General features: G+C 47.9%; 2 protein-coding genes, 1 non-coding gene and 1 pseudogene across 7 annotated transcripts in view; all 4 read right to left on the reverse strand.

Annotated features, from left to right (window-relative positions):
- Positions 1–952: 952 nt before the first annotated feature.
- LOC114798955 (uncharacterized) lies at positions 953–1,083 on the reverse strand (annotated as a pseudogene).
- Positions 1,084–1,267: 184 nt separating this feature from the next.
- Positions 1,268–22,643, reverse strand: erbb3b (erb-b2 receptor tyrosine kinase 3b). Of its 2 annotated transcripts, XM_028995013.1 has the most exons (30): positions 22,612–22,643; positions 19,988–20,118; positions 16,608–16,759; positions 15,590–15,767; positions 14,708–14,833; positions 14,558–14,620; positions 12,887–13,005; positions 12,639–12,780; positions 10,913–11,026; positions 10,693–10,810; positions 10,549–10,622; positions 9,325–9,415; positions 8,947–8,955; positions 7,716–7,930; positions 7,344–7,476; positions 7,165–7,258; positions 5,922–6,076; positions 5,537–5,590; positions 5,313–5,454; positions 5,123–5,242; positions 4,938–5,036; positions 4,665–4,850; positions 4,323–4,478; positions 4,154–4,229; positions 3,788–3,934; positions 3,620–3,717; positions 3,220–3,369; positions 3,063–3,128; positions 2,724–2,973; positions 1,268–2,635 (listed from the first exon to the last, which is right to left on the reverse strand). In XM_028995013.1, exons 1-30 carry the CDS (start codon positions 22,626–22,628, stop codon positions 1,878–1,880), a joined length of 4,233 nt encoding a protein of 1,410 aa, XP_028850846.1. In that variant the 5' UTR covers positions 22,629–22,643; the 3' UTR covers positions 1,268–1,877. The 2 variants fall into 2 exon arrangements, with proteins under 2 accessions (XP_028850846.1, XP_028850847.1); XM_028995014.1 differs by lacking the exon at positions 8,947–8,955.
- trnag-ccc (transfer RNA glycine (anticodon CCC)) lies at positions 16,256–16,327 on the reverse strand. The gene has a single exon. It is a non-coding gene; the product is annotated as a tRNA-Gly (tRNA).
- The window catches only part of wnk3 (WNK lysine deficient protein kinase 3), a 35,009-nt gene continuing 31,039 nt past the window's right edge, over positions 22,637–26,606 (reverse strand). For all 4 annotated transcript variants that reach the window (XM_028995012.1, XM_028995008.1, XM_028995010.1 and 1 more), the window contains exons 19-23: positions 25,953–26,038; positions 24,753–25,078; positions 23,901–24,136; positions 23,585–23,811; positions 22,637–23,034 (exon numbers count right to left, since the gene is read on the reverse strand). In XM_028995012.1, the coding sequence (XP_028850845.1) occupies positions 22,669–23,034; positions 23,585–23,811; positions 23,901–24,136; positions 24,753–25,078; positions 25,953–26,038 (1,241 nt within the window). In that variant the 3' untranslated portion in view covers positions 22,637–22,668. The remainder of the gene's footprint in view (positions 23,035–23,584; positions 23,812–23,900; positions 24,137–24,752; positions 25,079–25,952; positions 26,039–26,606) is intronic.

Consider the following 26,606-nt stretch of genomic DNA (forward strand, 5'->3'; position numbering starts at 1 on the left):
CAGGCTGTGCAGGAGCTAGGAACCCGTGGCCTGGTAGGACTGGTCTGTGAGGCCATGCTGCGGCAGTAAGCCCCCTGCTGGCCTGGTGGTGGAGTAGCGGCTGTGACCACAAAAAAAGATGTTCCGAAATCTTAATGAATGATTCTGTCATATATTCTCCATCTAGGAAAGGCTTCCCATGCCAGATGATTTTCTGCCACAAAATTAACATACATATGGCATTTGCAGACTTCATACACTTCTTTAAATTTTGTCCTTATCCAGAGCAACTTACAATCAGTAGTTACAGGGACAGTCCCCCCCTGGAGCAAGTTAGGGTTAAGTGTCCTGCTCAGGGACACGAGGGTAGTAAGTGGGGTTGTGTTAGGCGAGTGTGTTACCCACTAGGCTACTAACACCCGCTTTTCATAGAATACAGGCCAAAAGTTTGGACACCTTCTCCTTCAATGTGTTTTCTTTATCTTCATGACCATTTACGTTGGTAGATTCTCACTGAAGGCATCAAAACTATGAATGAACACATGTGGAGTTCTGTACTTAACAAAAAAAGGTGAAATAAGTGAAAACATGTTTTATATTCTAGTTTCTTTGCTCTGATTACTGCTTTGCACACTCTTGGCATTCTCTCGATGAGCTTCAAGAGGTCGTCACCTGAAATGCTTCAAAGGTCTTGAAGGAGTTCCCTGGAGACACTCAGGGTTCAGTGTCTTGCTCAGGGACACGATGGTAGTAAGTGAAATACACGAATGATCGGTGCCTTGCTGGAATTGTAGATGCAGATCCAACATGGGCATCAAAATAAAAACTAGAAATTGTCATTGTGAGACACTGCAGCACAGCACACGGTGACATGGTGAAACGTGTCCTCTGAATTTAACCATCACCCTTGGTGAGCAGTGGGCTCCATGACAGGCGCCCGGGGAGCAGTGTGTGGGGACGGCACCTTGGCGGTTCCGGATTCCCAAAATCAGTCCCATACTACCAGATATAATGCAGTCAAGGTTCCCAGATTTGGGGAATTCGCATGGGTCAACCTGGGCGAACCGCCTTCTTCATCACGTATCTCTGCTGCCAAGTAAGAAATGACACGTGCCAAGACAAACGCACATAAAACATCCTTAAATCAAGAACGGGATTTTACTTTCTGACCCTGCTATGTAGAACCTTTGGCATTAGAGGGAACAGGCTATATTGTAAGGCTATAGTTATAAATATATTATTATATACATGATGTTATACATTATATAAATGAATACAGGATGAAATATTCTCATTTGATATGACTTTATTTGGGTAAATATTTGCATCACTAATGTTAATGTGTGTGGTAAATAGACAGAGAAACACAAACTTTCCCCCCAACCGTATTCATTCAAAGGTATTTTGGAGAGATAAGCAAAACTTTCGTGAAAGTGGACGCATTTGATCTGAACACCCATGTGGCAAAAGGCTTGTAACCCTGCTTCAGTCAGTGTATTATTCAAATAGTGGAACCTATCATAGACATATGTACAAAACATAATAACGTGTCAAAAATGAAAAATGAAATACATGCAGTTGGCAATTCAAATAAGCGTGATATTGCCAAATATTGTATAACTTCCCTGACGTGTACCATTTATGTTAAAGTAAAGCTACGCTATACGACACAAAATTAAACACGTTTATTTCCATATAAGCAGCATATTTTTTACAGTATACAACAGTCAGCTGCGTAGAAATAATATTTCACAGGCTCGCCGTAAAAAAAAAAGCCCTGAACGTATCACGCGTGAAATGACTTCTTCACAGCAGTTGCAAATCCGCCTGTGATTAAGCTACATAACTGCATCCTGAGATATGGAGTGTCCGCCTGGGGTCTCACGGTCCTTTGTTCTTCACGTGCGCACGGCGTCTTGCTTGAGGAACATTCTGCTGTGCCAGTAGTCTGGGTTGTCAAAGGATGTGCTGGTGCTGGGCTCACCCACGCCGGCCCGCACCTTCACGTACGAGCCCCGGCCATCGGACCTCCAGGCCTTCTTCACTGGCTGTCCTTTACTCGGCACGTTCTGGTATTCCAGCTCAGCATTGGCGGGTCCAGCGGTTGTAGCCATCTCCTCGTACTCTGCGAGCTCGGTGTCGGCCTTACACACCACCCCGCCTGTTACCCCACTGCTCGGCCTGGGCTGCACGATTTCCAGCTTCTCCTGGCCCTCAGCATCTTCAGTGAGTTCCCCGTTATTCTTCTCCTCCGGCTCTGTTGATCCCGCAGCCGCATCTTCAGCGCTGTCTGTGTTGCTGCTGCGGATGTCCATGTATTCGTACTCTGCTGGGACGTCCTGCTGCTGTGGCTCATCCGTGCAGCCTTCTCCGTTTTCGGGAACTCCATCGGCGGACGGCCGCTTATCCCACAGCTCTCCCTCAGACGTGTTGTCGTCCTGCAGGAGCCCATCCGGCTGCTCTGAGACCTTCTTCCACTGCTCCGTGGAGATGCTGTCTGGCTGCTCGGTTGGGTTCCTGGGAGAACGGGGCAACACCGGAGGCTGTTTGGTCATCAGCTCGTACTCCTCTGTGGAATCTGTTGCTGGACCCAGAGGAGATGGTGGACCGTTGAGGTTCCTGCAGACCAGGTTCCTTGAGAGGGACAGCAGGGTTTCTGGGTAAAAAAAAAAGAGGCTTCAGTCTGGTTCTTCTGTCTAATACATATTCAAATGCAACGCGGTTGAATATTCAAATCTGCTCACCTCTCTCTGCACGCTGGCCCGGTCTGGGAATAACGTATCCGTCAGGGTCCTCGTCCGTCCCCAACCCCGGCGAGGGGACCTCAGAGGTCACAGACAGCGAGGCGGACATGTATGCGCTGTCCACGCGGCTCCGCCCCCTCTGCAGGCTGCCGCCGTGCGATGCCGTCTCCGCGTCAATGCCGGTTCCGCGGCCCTCTGAGCACTCAGAGACCGTCCGTGCCGAGTTGAGGCGCGACCTCTGACCCCACATCTGGAAAAAAAAAAAAATTCTGTAAAAACTTTTTACAATCTTCTTTTTCTCACTATTTATGAATGAGTGAAACAGCCGGAGACGCCCACCTGTTTAGTGATGTCACCTGGGTTGGGGGTCATGGGCAGGTACCCTAGTGTCTGACCTGCGATCGACTGTATGGGGAGGAGGAGGAACAGATACATTCATTTTATTACTTTTTACTACTGTGTCCTCAGGTTTTACCGCTGACAGCCAGAGCCCCACCTTTTGGGAGCTGATGCGCCTCCGTGAGCTGCTCCTCGGCGGTGACAAGTGGAGGGGCGGCGTGGCGAAGCCGTCGTCCGAGGCCTCTTCATCTCCCAGTCCTGCGTCCAGACGAGGGCCGTCCTCAGATTCGGACTCAGGACGATCTCTCTGCAGAGGGAAATACCGCAGTAAATAAAAAAAAGAACTACTGCCATCTGATAGTGAGAGGGTAACACGCCCCCTTCATAAGCAGAAGACCACAGAGTCCCAAGTTCAAACCCCACTTACTACCATCGTGTCCCTGAGCAGGACACTTAACCCTGAGTGTCTCCAGGGGGGGACTGTCCCTGTAACTACTGACTGTAAGGTGCTCTGGATACGGGTGTAATCGTAAATGTAAATGTACCGGGTCTCTCACCTTCACAACAAGGTAGCGGGGCGGATCTCTGGCCATTCGTGTGAACTCGCTGGCCAGCTCTTTAAAAGTGGGCCTGATGTTCTCATCGATCATCCAGCCTGGCGGGAGGACAGGGGGGAGATTAGAGGGGTAACGGATTAACGTTGGACGCGCGCTCACTCTACTCACACTTGACCATGACCATGTAGACGTCGATGGTGCAGATCTGGGGCTGGGCCAGGCGCTCCCCCTTCTCCAGCAGACCGGGCACCTGCTGCGGGTGCATGGCAGCGTACGGCTCGGCTCCGTACGACATCATCTCCCATACGGTCACGCCTGCAGGAAAGTGAAAGTGATTGCAGCACAGCACGCTGTGACACGGTGAAACATGTCCTCTGTATTTAACCGTCACCCTTAGGGGAGCAGTGTGTGGGGACGGTGCCTTCATCAAGGGGACCTCAGTGGCACCTTGGAAATTTGGGATACAAACCGGCTAGGCCAAAACTGCTCCAAGATCAGAACCGTTCTACTGAAGTTCTACTGTGTTCATCGTACCGTAGCTCCAGACGTCGCTCTGGTGTGTGTATCGCCGGAACAGGATGCTCTCCAGTGCCATCCATTTGATAGGGGTCTGATAAAAAGACACAATCCCCCGTCCAACATGATCTTCTGAGAACTAAACTCGTTTACCTCTTTACAACACAAGAACGTGCACCTGCCGTACCTTGACATCGCTGTAGACGTACTTCTTGTCATCTGGGTACAGCAGGTCCGCAACTCCAAAGTCCGCCACTTGGACGAGGTAATCACTCTTCAGCAGGACGTTGCGAGCGGCCAGGTTCCGGTGAACCATGCGGTGTTCCTCCAGGTAGTACATGCCCTGGTCATACGGGATTTATTTACAATGACACGGACTTCATTTTCAGACTGAAACTGGTTTCCACACAGGTTGGTGGACAGATGCATCATGAACCCATGAAACATGGTGGATCCACAAATCTGGACAAAGTGATGCAAATCTGAGCCACGTCCTCCGGGTCCAGCAATGTTGCGGCAAGGTTCTCACCTTGGCGATCTGCACACACCAGTTGAGCAGCCGCTGTGGGTCCAGGCCGTCCTTGTGCTGCCGGAGGTGGTCCAGCAGAGAGCCCTGGGGGCTGAGCTGCGTGACCAGCTGCAGGCTGGGACCCGGGCAGATGCCCAGCAGCCGGACGATGTACGGGTGGTCCAGACTGGCCATGAACAACATGTGCTGTGGACGGGGAAACGGGGCTCAGTGTCTGGGATGGACGTCATGGAAAAAAGAAAAGAAAAAACGCAAATGTCGTGTATCTCTCACATCAGTGATCTCTGTGAATGTCTGTCGGCCAGTACGGTCTTGGATGGTCTTTATTGCAACCGGGATCTTCACCGAGTCTCCCTCCGGGATCCAAAATGCCTGGTGAGAAAATAAAGATCAGCACAGTGATTAACCAAATACTGTCCACTTTATTAGAAACGTCCACACTGCTAGTGCGACCTCACCTTATTGACGGTGCCAAACACCCCTGATCCCAGGCACTTGCTCTTGCGCAGCTCAGAAGCCTTTAGGATCCGGGCGTGAACCTTGGTGCCCTTCTCTCCAGGGTCCAGGGGCTCATAGCTCTGTGAACATCTGCCTTTTTACAACCATTCTTTATGTAAAATGGTCGTGGTGCAGTTAAATTTTACTCACCTCTCCACTCTCCAGGTACCTCCTCATGGTGCGTTTGCGGCGGATGGCCTGGCGCCGGCGGTACAGTGTGACGGCCACAAATGCGACAAGGCACATGACAAGCCCGGCCAGCACACCACACACTATGCCTACAATCTGCGAACTGGGGAGAGGGGCAGGTGGCGGTGAGTGAAGGAGCGAAAGCCCAGCTGGAGCACAACTCCGCCACCAGGGGGCGACCCTACCTGTTGGCAACTCGGCTGGATCCCACGCAGTCCCACAGAGTCGGACCGGTACATCTGTCACAACGATATATCTCATAAGTCACATGTATTACACATCTGATTACACTTAAAAATATCTTTACGTATGAAACAGAACACCTTCTCATATTCCTTATAATAAGATGGTATAATAATACCTTAACAATAAATTACTTAACACTGAACAAACAGCTGGAGCTGGTGCCAAAAAGGGGCTTGTGACTATATTTCTTTTAAATCCACAATCAAATAATGCCCGGTTTTTGCCCCCGTATGCCTCTGACCCCCCCCCCCCCCCCATATTATATCATTCTATAAACAGTGATATTTTATGATGACCTGAACCACACACACACACACGTCTCACCCCTGTGTGCAGTTGACATGGCAGGGCTCGCATTGGCCTTGTTTATTTGGGTATTTAAAGATGAGGCCGTTCTCGCCCATCACGCCGCTGGGACAGGAGCTGACGCAGCGCGGCCCGTCCTTCAGACTGGAGCACGCCGTGCACTCGTGGTCACCCTGAGGAAGAGGAGATTAAGGGCCCGGTTCACTCTGAATCCCTCCGCTGGCATGTAGAACACATCCCCCGGAACGGATTGCGACATGCAGCGGCCGGCCCAGCCAGTTCTTCCAGGACGTAATGTGAAGCTTGACGTCAGAGTGACTCACGCAAAACAGGTCCTGTACAATAAAAACCGTACGCCGTCCGGGAAATGGGAACGGCCGGCTCGAAGGAATGACTGATAACAGCCAGAAAGTATTCAATAATAGACCCTGAAACACTGTTCGCCTGTAATGCTGAAGTCTCCAGTATGGCGGCGGGTTTTTAATAAAACCGAATCTGATGAAGAGCAGGGCAGCAGAGAGATTCCAGCCCTGTGCATCACACAAACAGCGAAAGCTTGACACAGGCAACCGGAAGAGCCAAATTAGGAAGCTGCAGTACAGATCTGTAGAGATATTTGGAGAATTTGGAAATTGGGACGCCTCTGGGACAAAGAACAGTGATAAAGAAATAGTTCCCTACATCCGAACGCTGCTGCTATGTTGCACAGCCTAACAAATTAAGATAAGATAAGATAAATCTTTATTGTCATTGTCACTGCTCAAGGGACAACGAAATTTAAGGCGCAGTCGACTCGGTGTGAGGCATATAGTTAAGACAGGAAATATGACAGATTTAAATTACGAAAAAATAAAATAGTAGTAAACATAATATGTAAAAATTACATTGGTAAAAAATATATATTCGCACCAGATTTTTATTCTGTTGCACGTTGTGTGAAGATATTGCACATTTTATGGAGATATAGCACCTGAGTGTCTCCAGGGGGGGACTGTCCCCGTAACTACTGATAATAAGTCGCTCTGGATAAGTAAATGCCGTAAATGTAAAATGCAGCTGCCGTACAACACACAAAGTGATTCTTACTTCAAATTCTTCTTTTTAATCAACATTGCATAAATGAATATGTTTGAATGAAGAAAGTGAAATGTGATCGATGATCTCCCTGATTTTTAAGCGCTCTCCGAGTTAACAGTTTTGAGTGCAAAGGTCGATCTGCGTTATAAGGAACCGCCCGTGTTGGGGTGCTGAGATTTGGTACCGGTCCAGAGCAGGTGAGTTCTCCATCCTGGGCCCGGCACTCAGGGTGGCAGGACACACACTCGCCTCTCCGCTCCGCGAACTCCCGCGGTTCCCTGGGGGACGAAAGCAGACATTCAGCGCGCCGCAAACGCATTCCCTGCGTCCAGTTCCACACGCCGGCAGGATATAAACACCGACCCGGCATAAAAGCGGCAGTGGGACACGCAGGTGGCGTCCCGGCGGTGGCTCCGGCAGGAAAGGCACTGGTGCGCCCCAGGACCCCAGCAGCCGGCGTCCGAGCAGAGCGGATCGCACACGTGACCCTCTTCAACTGCAGACACAACACACAAAATATGCAAAACGTTTATTTCAGTCCGTGACAGTAAAACTATGAATGAGCGAGGACGTGTTTATAGTCTTATTCTTCATCTGCGTGGGTTTCGGTCCGGGCTTCGGACCTGGGACCAGGGTCTCGCAGTGCTGACCAGGGGACCTTAGATTTATCTTTACGATTCTGACTCTTTTATGGAACCCCCTGATCAATAGAAAAAAAGCCAAAGCCAAACTCACTGCACTTCTCCAGGCCCTGGTTCTTCTTGATGTCGTTGGCCTTCAGGCGCCTGGCGAGGTCACTGCCGCTGAAAATACGGGTCCAGTTGATGGTGTGCTGGTAACACAGGTCCATGTTGTCGGCGATGTACACGCTGCCGTCGCTGATCTCGCTGAGGGAGCGCAGGCCGAGTGACGTGATGGTGGGAACCTTCATCACCAGGAGCGAGAAGCGTCTGTGGGCCAGAGGGGGAAGAATTAGCAGGGGACGGTGGAGGTGGAGCGAAAGTGAAGTGATTGTCGTTGTTAAACACTGCAGCACAGCACACGGTGACACTATGAAATGTGTCCTCTGTATTCAACCATCACCCTTGGTGACAGTGGGCACCATGACAGGCGCCCAGGGAGCAGAGTGTGGGGACGGTGCTTTACCATACCACACCATATTTAATTATAAATCACTTTAACACAATAAAGGAGCTGACCAAAGTGCTGTACATAAAAAAAAAATAATTAAATTACCAGGAACAGGACAGACATGGACAAAAAGTTCATTAAAAATAAAGAATAAAAAGAAAACAAAATTAAATGAAATAAGAGAGAACATGCAGCGATTTGAATTAAGTAAGGGGTCGAATAAAACTGAAAATATTTTATTCGACAGGCGCCCGGGGAGCAGTGTGTGGGGACGGTGCTTTGCTCAGTGGCAGCCGCTTCCTTAGCCGCTAGGCCATCTCTGGCCCAAAAAGGTGGAGAAGACGTGAGGGTCATCACAATCATGGAACTATTCCTCTCAGGAGTGTAAATGTGAAACTCTTGAGCACACAATGGCGTGTTATTACACGTGATGAAAAGATTTTGACAGTTTGGGGGGCGGATCATGACCATTTCTATGGCTGGATGCTATTGGATATTGGAGTTTTGAAAAGGTCGTCCATGTAAAAAAAACGTAACGTTGAAATAATGTCATTTTACTGTATTCTTCGCTCTCAAATTTCAAATTTATTCTGCGAAGAGGGACATTTGCATGCAGAGAAAAACCCCCACACCCCAATCATAGCGCCGCATTCAGAAGGACAGACTGCAGAGGTTGGCACCATCTCCCAAAATGCAATCCCATCATGCCCTGCAATCAGTTTCCAGCCATCCCATCTACATTCTGCCACAGTCTCCCGATTCACAGAGCAGGCAACGGTGACGACGGAAGGGGAATGAAGCGAGGGTTCCACGGGCGGGGCGGTGCAATACGTACCTCCTGGGGCTGCAGGAGGAGGCGGGTGGGGCACGCGACAGGACAAACAGACAGAAAACACATGGGTCAGACACATGTGGCCGTTAGCATGCGGGTGGGCAAAACAAACCGTGTTTGCAAGTGTTAGCACACACAGAAATCCATCACACACACACACAAACGCTGTCATGGACCGGCTCCGCGATTCGGGCCAGAGTTTGTGTGTTGTGAGTGTTGGTCTCCCGATTGCCCTGATCGTTTTCTTCTGTGCAGCGTTATAATGTGTGCCTGTCGTATCGTGTCCTCGTCGGGTCCTTGAATTACACACACACAGGCCATGCGAATGTGTTTATCGCTTCACATGCCGCCGTGACACACACACACACAGAGCAGTCTTACTTGTGGAGGGATCTGCCCTGTATGGTGGTCAGGTTGGAGAACACCGACAAGTCCTTCAGGCTTTCAGGCCATGACTGGATGCTCAGAATATCTGCAAGGACACACAGAAAAAAAACGCACAGATAAATAAAATGAAAGTCACTTTTTTTGTCATTGGGAAACACTGTCACGTTGGCTGGATGTGGCGAGGGAGGAGGATGCATACGCACCACAACCTGATGGCGAACAGAAACGAACAGGGCAGCTTCATACAGGCAGGTGAAAACAAAGTATCATGACAAAGACTGCGGCACAGCACATGGTGGCACAACGTAATGGGTCCTCTGCAGTTAACCATCACCCTCAGCCATGAAACGTGCCCGGGGAGCAGTGCGTGGGGATGGTACCTTGATCAAGAGGACCTCAGTTTGGTTGCGATTCCGCTTCCTTGCCTGCTAGGCCACCACTGCCCCCAATTCGTCACTGCTGGAAGATAAATGGTTTCCACCACCCATGTCTTTCTGCAGGACCATGAGTTGAAGAATGGAGGTTCTTCAGCTCTGGGCAGGACAACATTTCTCAAAACTTCTATGAACATCCTTTGGGAAATCCATTGGGGTTTCCCCGCGCAGGTGGGGCAGTGGTGGCCTAGCGGTTAAGGAAGTGGCCCCGTAATCAGAAGGTCGCCGGTTCGAATCCCGATCCGCCGAGGTGCCACTGAGGTGCCACTGAGCAAAGCACCGTCCCCACACACTGCTCCCCGGGCGCCTGTCACGGCTGCCCACTGCTTACTCAGGGTGATGGGATAAATGCAGAGGACAAATTTCACTCTGTGCAATGTGTGCTGTGCTGCTATGCATCACATGTGACAATCACTTCACTTGTTGTCCTTACTTAATTCAAATTGTTCTCTCTTATTTAATGTATTTTTTTTTTCTTTTTATTCTTTATTTTTAATTAACTTTTTGTCCATGTCGGTCCTGTTCTTGGTAATTTAATAAGAGTTTAATTACATTTTTTTAATGTACAGCACTTTGGTCAGCTCCTTTGTTGCGTTAAAGTGATTTATGAATAAATATGGTGCGGTGTGGTGTGGTAGGGCACCGTCCCCACACACAGAGGACACGTTTCTCCATGTCACTGTGTGCTGTACTGCAGTGTTTGACAATGACAATCACTTCACTTTCACTTTCAATCTCAGCAGCACTAACACACACACACACACACACACACAGTGTGACACACCTGTAATCTCTTTCACCGTACGGAACACCTTCAGCTTCTCTGGATCAAGAGGCGGGATCTTGTGATAGTCATCCCTGTTGAAGAAAGATCAAATTGAAAAGGAGTGTGTGTGTTTGTGTGTGTGTGTGTGTTTGACCCACTCACCCTTTAATTCCCATCACCAGGAAGTGCAGGCTGCCCTGGATCTTGGTGCAGTTGACGAAGCTGTCGATGTTGCTGGAGTCCACAGTCTGTCTGTCGGCTGCACCGGTTCCCTGACACACTGCAGACGGGCAGAGAGAGAAAACGAGACGTGTCCAGAATAACAGCTCTGCTCAGGCCCGTATCTCTCTCTCTCGTTCTCAAAGTCTGGAAGGACGTTCACCTTTCGGGCATAGACCTCGACACAGTTTACACTCCTTCATCCCGCCCGTCTCCACCTCCATCTTGTTGGGAGGGCAGTTGCTCACACAGGAGCTGTCGTCGATCACAAAGTGGGCTGCCGGACACAGAGAGGTTTGAGTGAGAAAAGCTCCTCTTTATGAGGACAAGGACGTGTGAGCCGCACAGTGTTAGGGGAGTTAGGAGAAGAGTGACGGTGGCTGGAAGGTCATTCCACCATTGAGGAACCGCAGAAGAGAACTGCCTCAGCTGCCAGTGTACTGTGTGTAGGGTTGGCAATGCCAGATGTAAGAGATTCATTTTTATTCTGCAACGTGCTGAGGGAACTGAGCAAATGGCAAAATGTCATGTGGAAACCATGCTTTCAAAGAGAATACAGTAGTATTCCCACCGGCGGTGGTGGCCTAGCGGTTAAGGAAGCGGCCCCCTAATCAGGTTGTCAGTTCGAATCCCAAAGCGCCAAGGTGCCACTGAGCAAAAGCACCGTCCCAACACACTGCTCCCCAGGCGCCTGTCAGGGTGCCCACTGCTCACTCTGGGTGATGGGTTAAATGCAGAGGACACATTTCACTGTGTGCACCGTGTGCTGTGCTGCTGTGTTTCACAATGGCAATCACTTCACTTTACAGGGACACTCAGGGTTAAAGATATTTTTTTGCTTTTATTTCGGTCTTATCGGTCTTCTAATACTGTATCTGAAGTCTCTTTTCGAAATTTAGCCGTGGTGCAAAATTACAGCCACTTTGATCCAGTCACACAATGGGATTTCCCAGGACGCGCCGTTTCACCATCTGTAGCTTTAATGCTAATGAGGAGGAGAGAGGCGGGACGAGGAGGAGAGCGGTCTATAGAACTTTCCGCAATCGCGGAAATGACGGCATCAACACCATCCACCAACCGCAATGTGTTCTGTGTTCATCCTAAAAAAAATAAAATGAGTCTCACATGTCAGAACTAAAAAAAATACTTTTGTGCAAATTTTTATATCTAATCACTGAGCAACTGCAATGCTTTGCACATTTGGAAGTCATGACGGTCGGTGGAGATCATGTTTTAGGGGCGGGGCGGGAAATTCTCTGGGTGGAAAAAGCATGAGAAATGGGAGGTAACCTTTCCCCTTATGATGTCATAAGGGGACAAATTCCAGATCTAACCGCCTGAGCTGCCGCTCTCTGAACATGAAGCAGAACGACCAAAACACTCCTTACACACAAGGGTGGTAGTAGCCTAGTGGGTAAGACACTCTCCTGTGAACCAGGAGACCCAGGTAAGACCCACTTACTACCATTGTGTCCCTGAGCAAGACACTAAACCTTAAGTTGCTCCAGGGAGACTGTCCCTGTAACTACTGATTGTAAGTCGCTCTGGATAAGGGCGTCTGATAAATGTTATAAATGTAAATGTAATGTAAAAACACTCTTTACACCTATCGCCATTGCTGCAGGACCATAGACAGGATCAGGGAACTCGTATTAATGTTAAATCATCTCACAAAGTCAAATTTTTATAATAGGGGACCTTTAAGTGTCTTGCTCAGGGACACAATGGTAGTAAGTGAGGTGTGGACCTAAGAGTTTGTGGTCTTCTGGTTCATCGGTGAGTAACCCAATAGTCTACTACCACGCCATGTAATGGAAAAGGAGACACTGACAGGTTTAGAAAGCATGTTTACTGCAAGCGGCAATGAAGATCGAATAAGCGCTGCTGACCGGGACACTGCTGCACGCAGATGGAGCCATACTGGTACTTCACGTTGGGGTTGGGCTCCAGCTGGAAGGTTTGGGGGTTGTAGATGAGCTTCTGGGGACAGTGTTTGACACAGGCTCCAGAGTCGTTGAAGTGATGGCAAGCCTGAAACACACACATGCAAACACACACGCACTTTTGTTATAAACCACAATTATCTGTGTTGATAACCAATTACTTTGCTACCAGGGCGGCTGCGGGTGGGACTCACGAAGCAGTTGGTGTTGAGGGGGCCTGTGCAGCCTCCGGCGCACTCCTCATCGCAGCACTCTTGGGGGCTGGGACCAAAACAGTGGCCGTTGCACTGAGGCGCGCACACCGTCTTAGTCACTGAGACACAGACAGCGGTGAGAGGAGGTTGAAAAGGTGTCAAAGGTCACATGCTCTATTCCAAAAAAAACTAAACATACATTTTATGTATAGTTGTGGTTACTTTCCTGTGTGTGTGGTGTGTGTCTGTGTTCCATGTGTGTGACTCCATTTTCCAGAGAGGGCGGGTCCACTGAATTACTAGCTCCGCCCCAGTGCAGTGATTGGCTGTTGTGCTCTTTTCCAGTGTTCCAGATGCAACAGGAGTTTGGGGGGGCGTGTAGGAGTTGGTGTGTTGCAGTTAATAGTGTGTGATAGTGTGTGGTTGAGTATACTCTGCTCTATGTATGTCCTGGTCTATCTCCTATAATAATAATAATAATAATAGTAATAATATTCGTCTTAGTCACGTCCAAATTTATTTTCGTCCAGTCAAGTTTCAGTCAACTAAAAGTCTGAGCATTTTAGTCTATTTTAAACAGAATTATTCATAACTATCTAGATTTAGTAAATAAAAAATGTATTTAAGTCTCTTTTTTTAGTAATTCAATTCTATTTAACCCAGTCAATAAAGTACAATTACTGAGTAGAACAGACAAAAGCAACTTAATAACCATTGTTGACCCCAGCCTCCTCTACTACCTTATAGACTCAAGAATACTCGCCATCTATTCCAGTGGCCGCATTTCTCCACGTGTCTTTCGACACACATTCTGTTTTCTTAATTGTAAAGAAAGTGTCCAAAGGTCACCTCGTCTTTTTCTCCAAGACACCTGAAACCCGCCACCATATATCTATAACCCTCCACAAGCATTCTGAAATATAAATATCGCCCCAACGGGAATTGAGGAAGTGACTGTGCGATCGACTGGGGGAGACAAGAAACACGATTAAACGAGAGGTTGAATAAAGTCTTGTCTTGTTTTCATCAACGAAAACGAAGAGACATACAGTACAGGCCAAAAGTTTGGACACCTTCTCATTCAAAGTGTTTTCTTTATTTTACATGACCATTTACGTTGGTAGATTCTCACTGAAGGCATCAAAACTACGAATGAACACATGTGGAGTTCTGTACTTAACAGAAAGTGGAGACCTGGCCTCCACAGTCAACGGACCTGAACCCAATCCAGATGGTTTGGGGTGAGCTGGACCCCAACAAGTGCTAAACACCTCTGGGAACTCCTTCAAGACTCTTGGAGAAGCATTTCAGGTGACGACCTTGAAGCTCATCAAGAGAATGCCAAGAGTGTGCAAAGCAGTAATCAGAGCAAAGAAACTAGAATCTACCAATATAAAAGGTCATGAAAATAAAGAAAACACAATGAATGAGAAGGTGCGTCCAAACTTTTGGTCTGTACTGTATATATTTCATCATAGTCATCATCACATGATTAGAATTTAAGTCTTGTTTTTGTCAAGTCATGAAGGTTCATTGATGAAGACATCTTATTGACATGACATGCAATCTCTGCACACATAAAGCTGAGGCCTGGATTCCAAATCCCAGACAACAGACAGTAGGCCGCTACTGTAGACCCCTCAGTGGCCCCCCAGTCCCAGAGACACTTACAGGTCTGGCACTGGTCCTCTCTTGGACCCCAGCAGTGTTTTCCACATGCAGAGTGGCACTCGCCTGAGAACACACACCACACACGGCTGTTAAGGCAGATGCACACTTCTACACGCACTCGTACTTCCTGTCTGGCACTTCGACACTCACCTTTCTCCCCGTTGTTCTTAACGACAATGGGCGCGTTCTGGTTCTTCACAATGTCATTCCAGTTAATGTTAGAGGCGTGGCTGAGATGCCTGTTGTTAAGGATCTGCACGCCGCCTTTCAGGATTCCTACAGGAGAGGTCAGGGGTCAGAGACTAAATGTCTTAAGTAGCATCCGAGGGCGAAACAAATACTGACCACAAGGAGACGGGCATTTATATACCCACGTGCACACCCAGCACACTGCATGCCAACACACAAAACGCACTGACACTGTCTGTCCAACACACAAACGTGTGAAGCATCCAGATGAAGTGGAAGATAAATGTGCGATACTGTGCAAAATGTCTTTTTTACCTGTCCCTGTCCCTGGTGGTGGATGACCTACTGTGTTCAGTTTTTGACGTTCAATTACATCCATTTTCTTCCACGCAGTGACACAGGCCCCAAAAACCGGCTCCGCCTCCTGCAGACGATTCCTACTCTAACCTGCACCGGAAATTCTGGGATTCCAGCAGCCTCATGGGATTTCCCATGAGCCTTGTAACCTTCCCGGCTGGCATGTGCTCATCCACCAAGCCAAGGAATATAATCCTGGAATCTCTCTCATGCTCACACACACACACACACACACACACACACACACATCTAATATATAAGCTTGCACATACACCACTTTTCCTCACGCATTTAAAGTGAAAGTGAAGCTCAGCAAGCACAGTACACGGTGCCACACAGTGAAATGTGTCCTCTGTGTTTAGTACGTAAGTAAGCCTGGGCAGACTTCCTGTCTGTAGACGCCAGTATGCGTTCGTGTGGTGAATCTCTGATGGGTTTAAATTAATACGTTAGCGTTCTGAACAGTCCGCTCTCCGCCCTGCTGACCTGTGAGGTGGACGAGTCCCAGGTCTCGCAGGCCGTGGGTCCCTTCGAAGTTGAGGAAGACAGACAGGGCGAACTGCTCGTACAGGGTGTTGCCACGGATGACGCGCAGGCGCTCCAGCGGCAGCCGACTGAACTGGTTTGTGGCGATGAGGATGTAGCCGGTCACCTCTCTGATGCTCTGCGGGAAACACCAGCTCGTCAATATCTGATGATCATTGGCACATTGTGGTCGGAATCTACAGTACACCAATCAAAGGCTTCAACATCAGGTCGGCTGTGGTGATTTGCTCAGAAATTGGCCACCAATGGGTGAAAAGTGGGTGAAAAACTGTGGCTCCACACTCAGGTTTAGGAATGTTTCTCCAACATTGACAGAGATTTACAGTAGAAGAGTAGAATTAAACTAATTAATTATTTCAAAGTGATGAAGTGAAGTGATTGTCATTTGTGATACACAGCAGCACAGCACACGGTGCACACGGTGCACATTTGTCCTCTGCATTTAACCCATCACCCTGAGTGAGCAGTGGGCACCATGAGAGGCGCCCGGGGAGCAGTGTGTGGGGACGGTGCTTTGCTCAGTGGCACCTTGGCGGATCAGGATTCCTTCTGATTACGGGGCCGTTTCCTTAACCGCTAGGCCACCACTTGCCACTAAAGGTTGATTGTATTGGCTGGGAATCGAACCCGGGTCAACTGCTTGGGAAGCAGCTATGCTCACCACTATACCACCAATGCATTTCGTTAAGTTCGTTAAGTGAACTTTTGTTAAGTTAATTTCATAATGAATTAATGATGTGTACTAATAAAAATAAATATACTAAAAAAAGACATAAAGTGGCCAGTGTGTAATTTCCAGGTCAGCAGGGCGTTTTAATAGATTTTTAATTATTAATAATATTTTATTTTTAATAAAACACTGTGGTTCCAGTGTCACTCTCTTCTATAATGAACCCAGATGTGGAGCTGTGTGGAGTTGATATCAGCCTGGTGCATTCTGGGGAAGAAAGAGCGCTACCCTCAGGAAGGAGAAGTCACAGTCGTTGTTCATGTGAACGATCTCCAGGTTGCCCATGACGATCTCACAGCCCGTGTAGCGCTCCCGCAGGTTGCTGTAATGCACGGCTGGGTTCCCGGTGAAGCTCAGCCCATTCTGGGTACCTGGGCACACTGGGGGGTGGAGAGGGGTGCTGTGAACCTTCACATTTACTCTTTCTTACACACATGACTCTGAAAGAAACACTAATTTTGTCTGTCTCAACATGACATAAATTTTCTTTACAATTAACTGCTGGTTACATTTGAATCCAAATTGTCATAAAAAATTTAATGGAACACAATACAATATTACAATAATACTGAACAAAAAAAACGTTAAATAATATTAAATAACATTTCAGAACAGGATGAAATGGGAGGGTTAAGGTGGTTGTTTGGTGAGGTTTGGTTGATCGGATCATATTGTCACGCTGAAGAATTCAGCTAATAATAGACATGGAGCTGTGTACACGTGGCATATTTGCACAGCCATCACTAAATCTCCACTTTACTGTTAATTCAATCCTCATTTGTATTGCTTGTCTAGTATTTGTCTAATGTGCCTCGGCCGCTGCTGGTGTGTCCACTGTGCCTCCGGGCTTACTTTTCTCACACTCCTCAGCTCTGGAATATTCTTTATATTGCACTCATTACTGACACTCTTATTTCTTATTCCATGTCTTATTTTCAGCTCTTTATATTTTAGGCATCATAAAACAGAAACATTTAACAAGACTACAGTAGTGCTGTAGCAGTAAATCATTTTGTACATGAAAAACTGGCTAATATTACATTTGGGACATTCATCCATGCTGCTGAGCGTAATGCGATATAAATATTATGCTTATGTTATGATCCAGTTTATCTTTTTCACCACAATGTTCTAAAACTATTTAATTCCTTTTCTTAGATTGAAAATAAATGTTCCTTTTCAACCTTAATCTCCAGTAACCCTTAAAACTGATGGCTGTTCCTCACATCAGGGATCCTGATTAGGACATTACCGACTCCGTGTCCTGCTCATACAACACGAATGTCCACATCATGATACGTGTTCGGTTGTGGTTCCGGAGAATCTCCCCTGCCGTTCATCAACACGCGTTCTCCGCGCCTCCCGGCGCCGCGTGCTGGTGCAGAAAACAAGCGCTTTGAAGTGGACGCTTGAACACAAAGGGCATGCACTCAGACCGGCTAGACGCAAACCGGGCCCATGCCGGAGTCAGGCAGAGGGAAGAGGTCGCCCGGGGTCACCATGCAGCACAAGGGACATCGGTGTCCTGTAAGCACCGTGGCGACGTTGAAAAGGGACGTGCAGCGAAGGGGACAACTCTCTACAGCTGCCGATGCGGTTCGACACCGCCTGCATTTACATTCCCTTATCCAGAGCGTCCTACAGTCAGTATTTACAGGGACAGTCCCCCCCTGGAGACACTCAGCGTTAAGCGGGGCTCGAACCTGGGACTCCTGGTACATAACCCCCCTTCAAACTCCATGCACTTTGGCTGGAGTGGCACCTGCTCATCGCGTGTGCTGAATATGGATATAATACGGTGCCGAGCGGACGGGATGTTGGCCCGGGGTGGACGAGGGGCTTTTTGCTGGGTTATTAGATGGTGCTGCTGGACTTCCTGTCGCGGTGACAGAAACGCTGCCCAGGAAGACAAAGCTCTTCATTGTCGAGCTGCTATAAATGTCCACTCTGTTAATATGTAGCAGGGACGGGCCGTGGTTCTGTGTGTGTGTGTGGGTGAGTGTGTGTGTCAGCCTTCTCCAGGCAAGGCTGAGATCACGACTGAGGCGGACAATGGGCCGAGTATGAGCCTCATAGTCCACCAACAGAGGATGGGGGTGCCGGAGGGAAAAAAAGCCCCCCCAAAGCAGCGAACGGCGGGAAACGTGCAGCTTCAGAAAATATTGCAGACTCAAAATTATAACTGAACCCATAAATAATCCGAGATCCAAGAACATTTCCTCCATTATTTACTGGATTACGGTGTCTAATGTCTAATCAAACAGAACATTCCCGATTTTACGGAATGTTTCGGATTTTGTTGCTTTGATTCGGTTTGCATGCTTTGCTGGGGCTGAATTGCTTGCTGCGTGTTTTAATATGGAGGAAATTTGCGATCGATTGATCGATTGGCCGCGCTTGTTTGCTGCGGGTAAATCCTCGGCCCTATTGAATCAGGATAAAGCCCGTGTTTGTCGCTGCACAATCGCTCTGGGGCCTCGTTTTCACTCACACGTGTAATCTTGGGCAAATATTAGAACAGGACGGGGAGTGGATGCGCACACACACGCAGAACGCACTAAAACGGAACCGTTTCCAGCACAAAGGCCACGGACACCAACAGGGCGGGACATTTTAAGGAGAAGCGGAGCAGAGGCAGGTCCAAGTAGGGTGGGTTTTGGAATCGTGTGGGAACTGTTTGTGTTCAGAACAGTTCAGCCCCACACGTCACATGACTATGGAGCTGGTGCTACATGAATCAGCTTCTATACGGGTCCCTCGCGCATTGATCCTGTCCATGATAGCCGGAGAAGGGCTCCATTAATGTAAAGAACAGTCCGCCCCATTCACCCCCCGCACGCGGACGGGTCAATGAGTCAATTTCGTACTCTGGATTCGTTTACAGCCGGGCAATTGGGTTCCACGCCTTTCGCTCTTATTACATGGCCTGTGGCATATAAATAGGTGACATATTAATACGGCCCGGGGACCCTGAATATGGCCCCATGTCCACAGAAGCGGTGACAGAGGGAAACCGGGTCCGAGTCCCAGGGGGTTCTGTGGGGTTGTGCTACATCGCCCAAGTTCTCTAGATGCCAGCAGAAATAATCGCACAACATTTACATTTATGGCATTTACCAGACGCCCTTATCCAGAGTGACTTACAATCAGTAGTTACAGGGACAGTCCCCCCCCCTGGAGACACTCAGGGTTAAGTGTCTTGCTCGGGGACACGATGGTAGTTAGAGGGGTTCAAACCTGGGTCTGCTGGTTCATAGGCGAGTGTGTTACCCACTAGACTACTACCACCCTACTTTCAGTACCCTACCACCCTTACAGTCAATAGTTTCAGGGACAGCCCCCCTTGGAGACACTCTGGGTTAAGTGTCTTTCTCAGGGACACGATGGTAGTAAGTGGGGTCTTCTGGTTCATAGGGGAGTGTGTTACCCACTAGGCTACTTCCACCCTACAAATATTCCTACAAAGCTGCAGGGTGAGTCCACAGGTGCATCCGCCCAGTCTGAGTCAGAAAGTAAAACTCTAACACACACCTGACACACGAGAAACGAGCTTCTGGGACGTATTAGAATAATTCCACGCTATTATAATAAAGTCGCGGCTCTCCTACCTTCCTGCGTGTGACAGGCGGCCCGGTGCGCGGCGCACAGCAGCAGTGCGCACAGCGCGGACAGCCGCACCGCTCCGCGGCTCATGGTGCCTCGGAGACGAGGACGATCCGTCCCGCAGAGCCGAGGCGGTCTGAGAAAAAAAAAAGAAAAAAAGTCAACTGGGAGCGCCCTCCTCTTCCTCCTCTTCCTCCTCCTCCGCTTCAGGCCGCTGTCACTTCATTCAAGTGCCATGAAAAGCATGAACTTGGCAGCACGGCGCCATTCCAAAACCCTCATGCTGGAATACGAAGGTCCTGCTCCAGATTAATTGGTTAATTGGCGTATCGATCGGGAGGACGAAGCGCTGTAATGAAGCTCTCTTAATCGAGAACTCCCGGTGGTGAAGAGCATCGTGGTGCTGCAGCCTGGTTAATCTCCCCATTGATGCATATAGGGGGACAATGGGGACATTGTCGGGGGGGGCGGGCGAGTGACTTCTGCTCCCGCCCGGGACCAAACAGAACCTCCACTGTACATCGTTTCCTCCACCGAGCACTCGCAACCACTTTTATTCACTTTTTCTAGCTGCTCGAACTCTCTCGTCTTCAACTTTCTAAAGTTTACACAACGCAAAATGTGTAATAGTCTATATAGAATAATAGTCTAATATCGACCTGTTGTAGGCCAATTAAAAGCTTAATATGAATTTCCCTTAATTCATAGCTGAACACTGATCGGCTTTTCGGTAACAGCTGACTAATTTACAATTTTATTGGTCCCCAATAAACTTGAGAACAATCTACAGAAATCAATGAATACGACATGCATTAAAATGATAATGATAAAAAAAAGAGCAAACGTTGTTCAATTGGTATTTTATTGCATCGCACGACCTTTAACCCCCATGAGACCTTGATCGATTCTAATTTTGAACGTCCTGAATATTATTTTTCCACACAGCAGCTTTTTGTCTCCCTCTGCTGGCCGATTATATAAATGTAGAAATAACACAACATTCTACAAACTCCACGTCTCCGCTCTTATATTTTACAACCATCTTTTTTTTTATTAAGATTCGATTAGTTACAAAACATAAATAAAATCAACAGTTGAATTAGTTACAATTTTACAACGGCTAAAATCACCAGCAGTGAGAGTTTCATCGTCCGGGCTGTCGTTCCAATTCATCCAGAACCGGCTCCGGACCCAGGGGACCCAGGGGACCCAGGAGACCCAGGGGACCCAGGGGACCCAGGGGACCCAGGGGACCCAGGGAAATGGCCGAGCGTCAGGTGCACACCCACGTCTGCAAACACGGCTCCGTACACAACTTTTTATTCATTTTTTTATTATACACAATCCTCCGTTTCACAGTAGAAAAATAACGATTTTCTCTCTTTTTTTAGATTACATTTTGGTAACACTTCAAGATAGCGGCAGGCCCGGCGGACTCAGCGGTCATGATTTCTGGGTAGAAGAAAAAAACAAACAAAAAAAACACAGAAAGAAGAGAGAAAGTGAACAGCATCGAGTCTCCTGTGTCGAGAACAACTCGGACGACTGAAATGCATGTCGGAGGGGTCGTTGTCGGCGTTATGGTTTTGAAAAGGAGTCCGTGGGGCCCCATGGAACCCGAACGCTGCACTTTTCCAATATGACCGGATATCTCCTCCAATTGGAGACAGAGGTGAGAACGGGGACAGGCTGGTTGCCATGGAGTTCAGTAGTTACATACAGTAAAAAAAAAAAAAAAAAAAAAAAAAAAAAAAAAACAACTAAAACCAAACACCGCATCTGCAGCAGCGCCTGTAATAAAGGCAACAGAGACGATCTGCAGAGACAGGTTATGCTGTTTTATGTCCATTTGGCAGTTGTAGATCTGGAGGGGGGGACACACGAAAATCTGAATAATCTGAAGGGACCGATGAATTGTGGGTAAAGAAGGGCCCTCTCCACCAACACCGGGATTAGTACTAGTCTGTAAACATCTTTGCTTGAGAAATACATGAAGAAAAACACGGGAGAGAGATGAAATACTGCCAACGCGTGAGGTTCATTCACAATCTGCTGTTACAGGGATGGGGGGAGAAAAAAAAAAGATCTAAATATGACAGTTCTACTTCATCAATCCAAAATATAGTGCATGATACACATGCCAGGTCCGTGCACTACCTTGAAAAATCGGCGGTCAGGTGGAGTCTGCATGCTGCGGTCGGAACATGTCAGGGTCTTTGGGAGGAAAGAAAGGAGAAATACTTGTGCTATTCTGACAATGGCAGCTTGCTAAATTAGAGTTTGGCTGTTGTATCCGTGCTTGCGCTGTTTCTTTTGAGCTGTACACACACACACACACACACTCGATCACAATAAACAGAGGTGGATCAAAACAACGATTACTAATTGCACTTTTTTTAAGCATTTCAAAGAGTCCTTACAAGCATTAAAAAAGGGGGAAAGGTTAAAGAAAAATACAAATATTAAAATTTGCAATACTTGTCCTTCATGTCCCAAGAGTGTTCTGGGTCCAGTGAGATGGATTAAAAAAATACTTACAACACACACACACACAAAGGATGTGCATTTGCAAAAAAAAAAAAAAAAAACACACACACACAAAACATAATTTAAACACATCAACACCCACCCATGCACCCCAAACATCCCACTAACGTGCCCCCATCATCCCGCGGCTCTGTTTCATTCACTGCTGTCCCAGCGGGAGTGTGGAGGTGGGGGCTGGGGGGTGTAGTTTGGCACTGGAAGGCAGAGCGGAGGTGGAGCAGGAGGAAGAGCAGGAGGAGGAGGAGCAGGAGGAGAACGTGCCCGCCTGGGCACTGCAGCAGTCCTGGGTCGGCGTGGCGGTGGTGGTGGAAGTGGTTCCGGTAACCGTGGCGACCTGTGACGTGCTCAGCGGTTGTAGACTGGGGGACTGGAGCTGAAGGTGCGGCGGCAGGTGCGGCGGCCGTAGCGGCTGCAGGGGAGCGGTCTGGGGCGGAACTGGGCCACCGCTGACTGGCGCCATCTGCGGGTTTAACGGCGCTGTGGGGAACCAGCGGGATGAAGCGGCCTTCAAGATCAAACACATAAAATAAAATTAATAATAAGAAACAAGAATGACAAAAAAAAAAAAAAAATCAGTCAAAAACAATTTAACCAAATGATTAAATTTTTTATTAAATTGAATTAGTGCTGTTAAAGTGAACACACGTTAATATCTCATAATCATGTCTTAAAAGCGTGTGCAAGGATTTCTGGGGGGGATTGAGTCCAGAAGGGATTGAAAGTGAAAGTGCTGGAGAAATCCTTGCACAAACTTTAAACTCTTTTTACCTTGCACAAGGTGTAAGGTAACATAAAAGTGTAATATTTGGTTATGTTTGCAATATTTGCATATTGGTTCATTGTATACGTGCAATATTTGCTATACAGTCAGTATATACAGTGGTCAGTAGCAGTCGCTAAAGCATTTCACTGCATATCATGTATGTGACAAATAAAATTTGAAATTGATTAGCACACTTGCTAATTGGACCATTTGAACCAAATTGCATCAAGAGCATTTGTAGCATGAAAACGTTCTCCAAAACGTTCTAATTGTTCTCCAGGAAACTGCGTACCTCCGCAGGCTGGCTCCACCCCACTAGCTCCTGCACCTGCTGGATCTGCTTGATCTGGTTGAGAGAAGGTTTCGGCTGGGTGGCTCCCACCGTTTCCTTCGTCCAGTCATCCACCAGCTTGTGCAAGTCGTCCGTGAACATGCTCTTCCTGCTGGCCGAGGCCTGTGCCGGGCTGGGTCGGCTCTGTGCTCCACCCGTGAAGCTGCTGGACTGCTGGATGCGCGGGGCTGAAACGTGAGCGCAGAAGATGGAGATAATGAGGCTCGAGTGTTTCGGTGCGGGCAGCGGCTTCGGCCTCGGGGGGCGGCGGCCGTACCAGCGGGCGCGGCTCCGTGGCTGTTGTCCAGATGCGAATGGGGTCTGGGACGCAGCTTGGTCTTGGCGGGCCGTGGTCGGCGGGGAGAGATGGCCAGGGGGGCCGAGCAGGTCAAGGGAGGGGTCCGGGACAGGGACGCCAGCTGGCGGTGGTCCTTCAGCAAACGCAGCTGCCTGTACAGGTCCTGCAGCTCCCGGTTCTGCTGCGCCTGGAGCGATACGACCTCTTTGATGTGTCTGGGGAGGAGAGGGATGAGAAAATAGCAGAGAAATACAGCACCGTTACGAAAGTTTCAGAAATGTGCTAAAGGGAGGTTGGGAAACTCTCACAAATTATTCTGCCAAACACCTGGCCACCACCAAAAGTCATATACATTTACGCCATTTACCAGACGCCATTATCCAGAGAGACTTACAATCAGTAGTTACAGGGACAGTCCCCCCCCTGGAGACACTCAGGGTTAAGTGTCTTTCTGAGGGACACGATGGTAGTAAGTGGGATTTGAACCTGGGTCTTCTGGTTCAGAGGCGAGTGTGTTACCCGCTAGGCCCTACCACCAGGAAAACTTTGAATACTAATCAAAGATAATGTCTATTAAATAATAATTACTGCTCGAATATACCATATATTAGTCCTGTTATTCAGTTCAGCATCCAGTATGATTCATCTGTAATGAGCACAGACCAGGCGGCTTCTAAACTGTGTATTCAACATAAATAATAATAACCGATAATATCTAATATAATTTAAGTTCTTCGAATCTGGGGTTTACACCTTGTATAACTGTAGGCAGCAGATCAAATGTGGTTTTACTTTTATTTTAATTATGTGGTTTAACCAGGCTCCGCTCACTTCTCTCTCAGCCGGTGAAGCTCCCGTCTCAGGTCTTCGTCCTCCATTCCGCTCTCGTCGTCGCTGCTGACCGGCGGGGAGTGGACGTGGCTCCTGGCGGGGTGGTGGCCGAGGTTGGTGCCCTTCTTCCCGTCTTCCCGCTCGCCCTCCTTCACTCGGGCCTTACGCCGCTCGCCCCGGTCCAGGTCAGGGGACACGGGCGAGCTGTCGGTCTGAGGGTCAGCCTGGCTCACGGAGAAGCGGCCCACCTTCTTCTGCGAGGCGCCCCGGGCGCCGAGGGGCTGTTGGGCCGGCAGAGCGTCTGAGCCCTGGACCACGGGGACAATCTAGAAGACCACAAGCATGTATGAAATATTTTTGGAAAATGAACTAATCATCCAAGCATCGTTTAAGGTTTAAAGATTCTTAAACCTCGCATGTAATGATTTAGTGGAGTACTTTAATCTGGCGGGAAAAAAATCAAGATTTAGAATAAGAAAATACAAGTGCGGAAAATATATAATGTCGTTGTTGGAATATTACATCTGTAAGAGTGAAATTCACAAAAATTTACCTCAGACGTTTAAAGGCTAATTGCTGCTAATGCAACGGCTAATGCTAACGCTGCATTTTCCACACATCACGCTGCTGATTTTTGGCTTGAATACTAATCAGAGATAATGTCTATTAAGTAATAATTACTGCCCTAATTACTGCTTAATAATTTCAAACACCTGGTTCTGTGAATGAGATTTTTTTTGTGGCCGAAGGCGGTTTCAAACCTACTTGACGTGTTGTTTTTTTGACAGACAGACAGACATAATCCACAGTACTACGTCAAACTATGATATTTTATTCCCAAGGAAATAGGCATATTGCTAGCAGCTTTTACCCAGATTAGATCTTGATCAATTTTCATTTTGAACGTCCTGAATATTATTTTTCACAGCAGCTTTATGTCTCCCTCTGCTGTCTGATTTATATAAATGTAGAACATTGATCTCTTCTTCACTAATAACCCCCAACATAACCAAGAAAAACCATTAACATATGAAATCACATCCACAGTTTTTCCACAGTCTGAACTGGATGCTCAGCCGAATGCATCAGTTAAGTTGGCGCTGTAGCGTAGCGGCTTTTATTCTGCCGACTCCTCCAAGCTCAGGGAGTACGTGTAGGTCACAGAGGCGTTTAGAGAATCTATAGCAGCGCTTGGCGTACCTGGAAGCGGCCCCTGTGCGACTGTGGCAGGGCTCGGGCCGCACTCCCACTCTCCTCCTTCACTTCCTGACTGCCGGAGGTCCCATCTGATGAAGACAGGGAGGGGAAGATATATACGAACCCCAAGAAAAGACGAGGGGGAAGACACAAAAGGTACACACACACACACACACACACACACACACACACACACAAACCAGAGAACACGAAAATCAGCCACAAGACAGAATACGAATGTACAACATGAAAAGTGAACACACATCACAAACACAAAGACAGTCGATTAATAAATGTTCTTTTGAAAGCACACGGTAGCACTAGCTGCGGCTCTCTGAGACTTTGCAGGCTTCATGCACTTTTTTTTTTTTTGTATGTAAATGCCGAATATGGTCTCGCTTTTACGAGAGCTACGCGAGATCATACCGTAAGTTTAAAATCTATTCAAATGTAACATGCTGATGAAAGCAGCCTCGTCACAGCCGGGAAACAAAGTAGGATGGGAAACTACACGTATTTTTAAAAAATGGTAAAAGGAAGGAAAAAAATGGCTTTTGCAACGTGAATCCAATTACACAATTCAGAAATGCCCCACCCACCCTCACTCTCTCTTTCTCACACACGCCTCACACACATCACATGCAAATCTGCACTTGG

Source organism: Denticeps clupeoides, chromosome 10 (genome assembly GCF_900700375.1).
Source record: "Denticeps clupeoides chromosome 10, fDenClu1.1, whole genome shotgun sequence".
Classification (NCBI taxonomy): domain Eukaryota; kingdom Metazoa; phylum Chordata; class Actinopteri; order Clupeiformes; family Denticipitidae; genus Denticeps; species Denticeps clupeoides.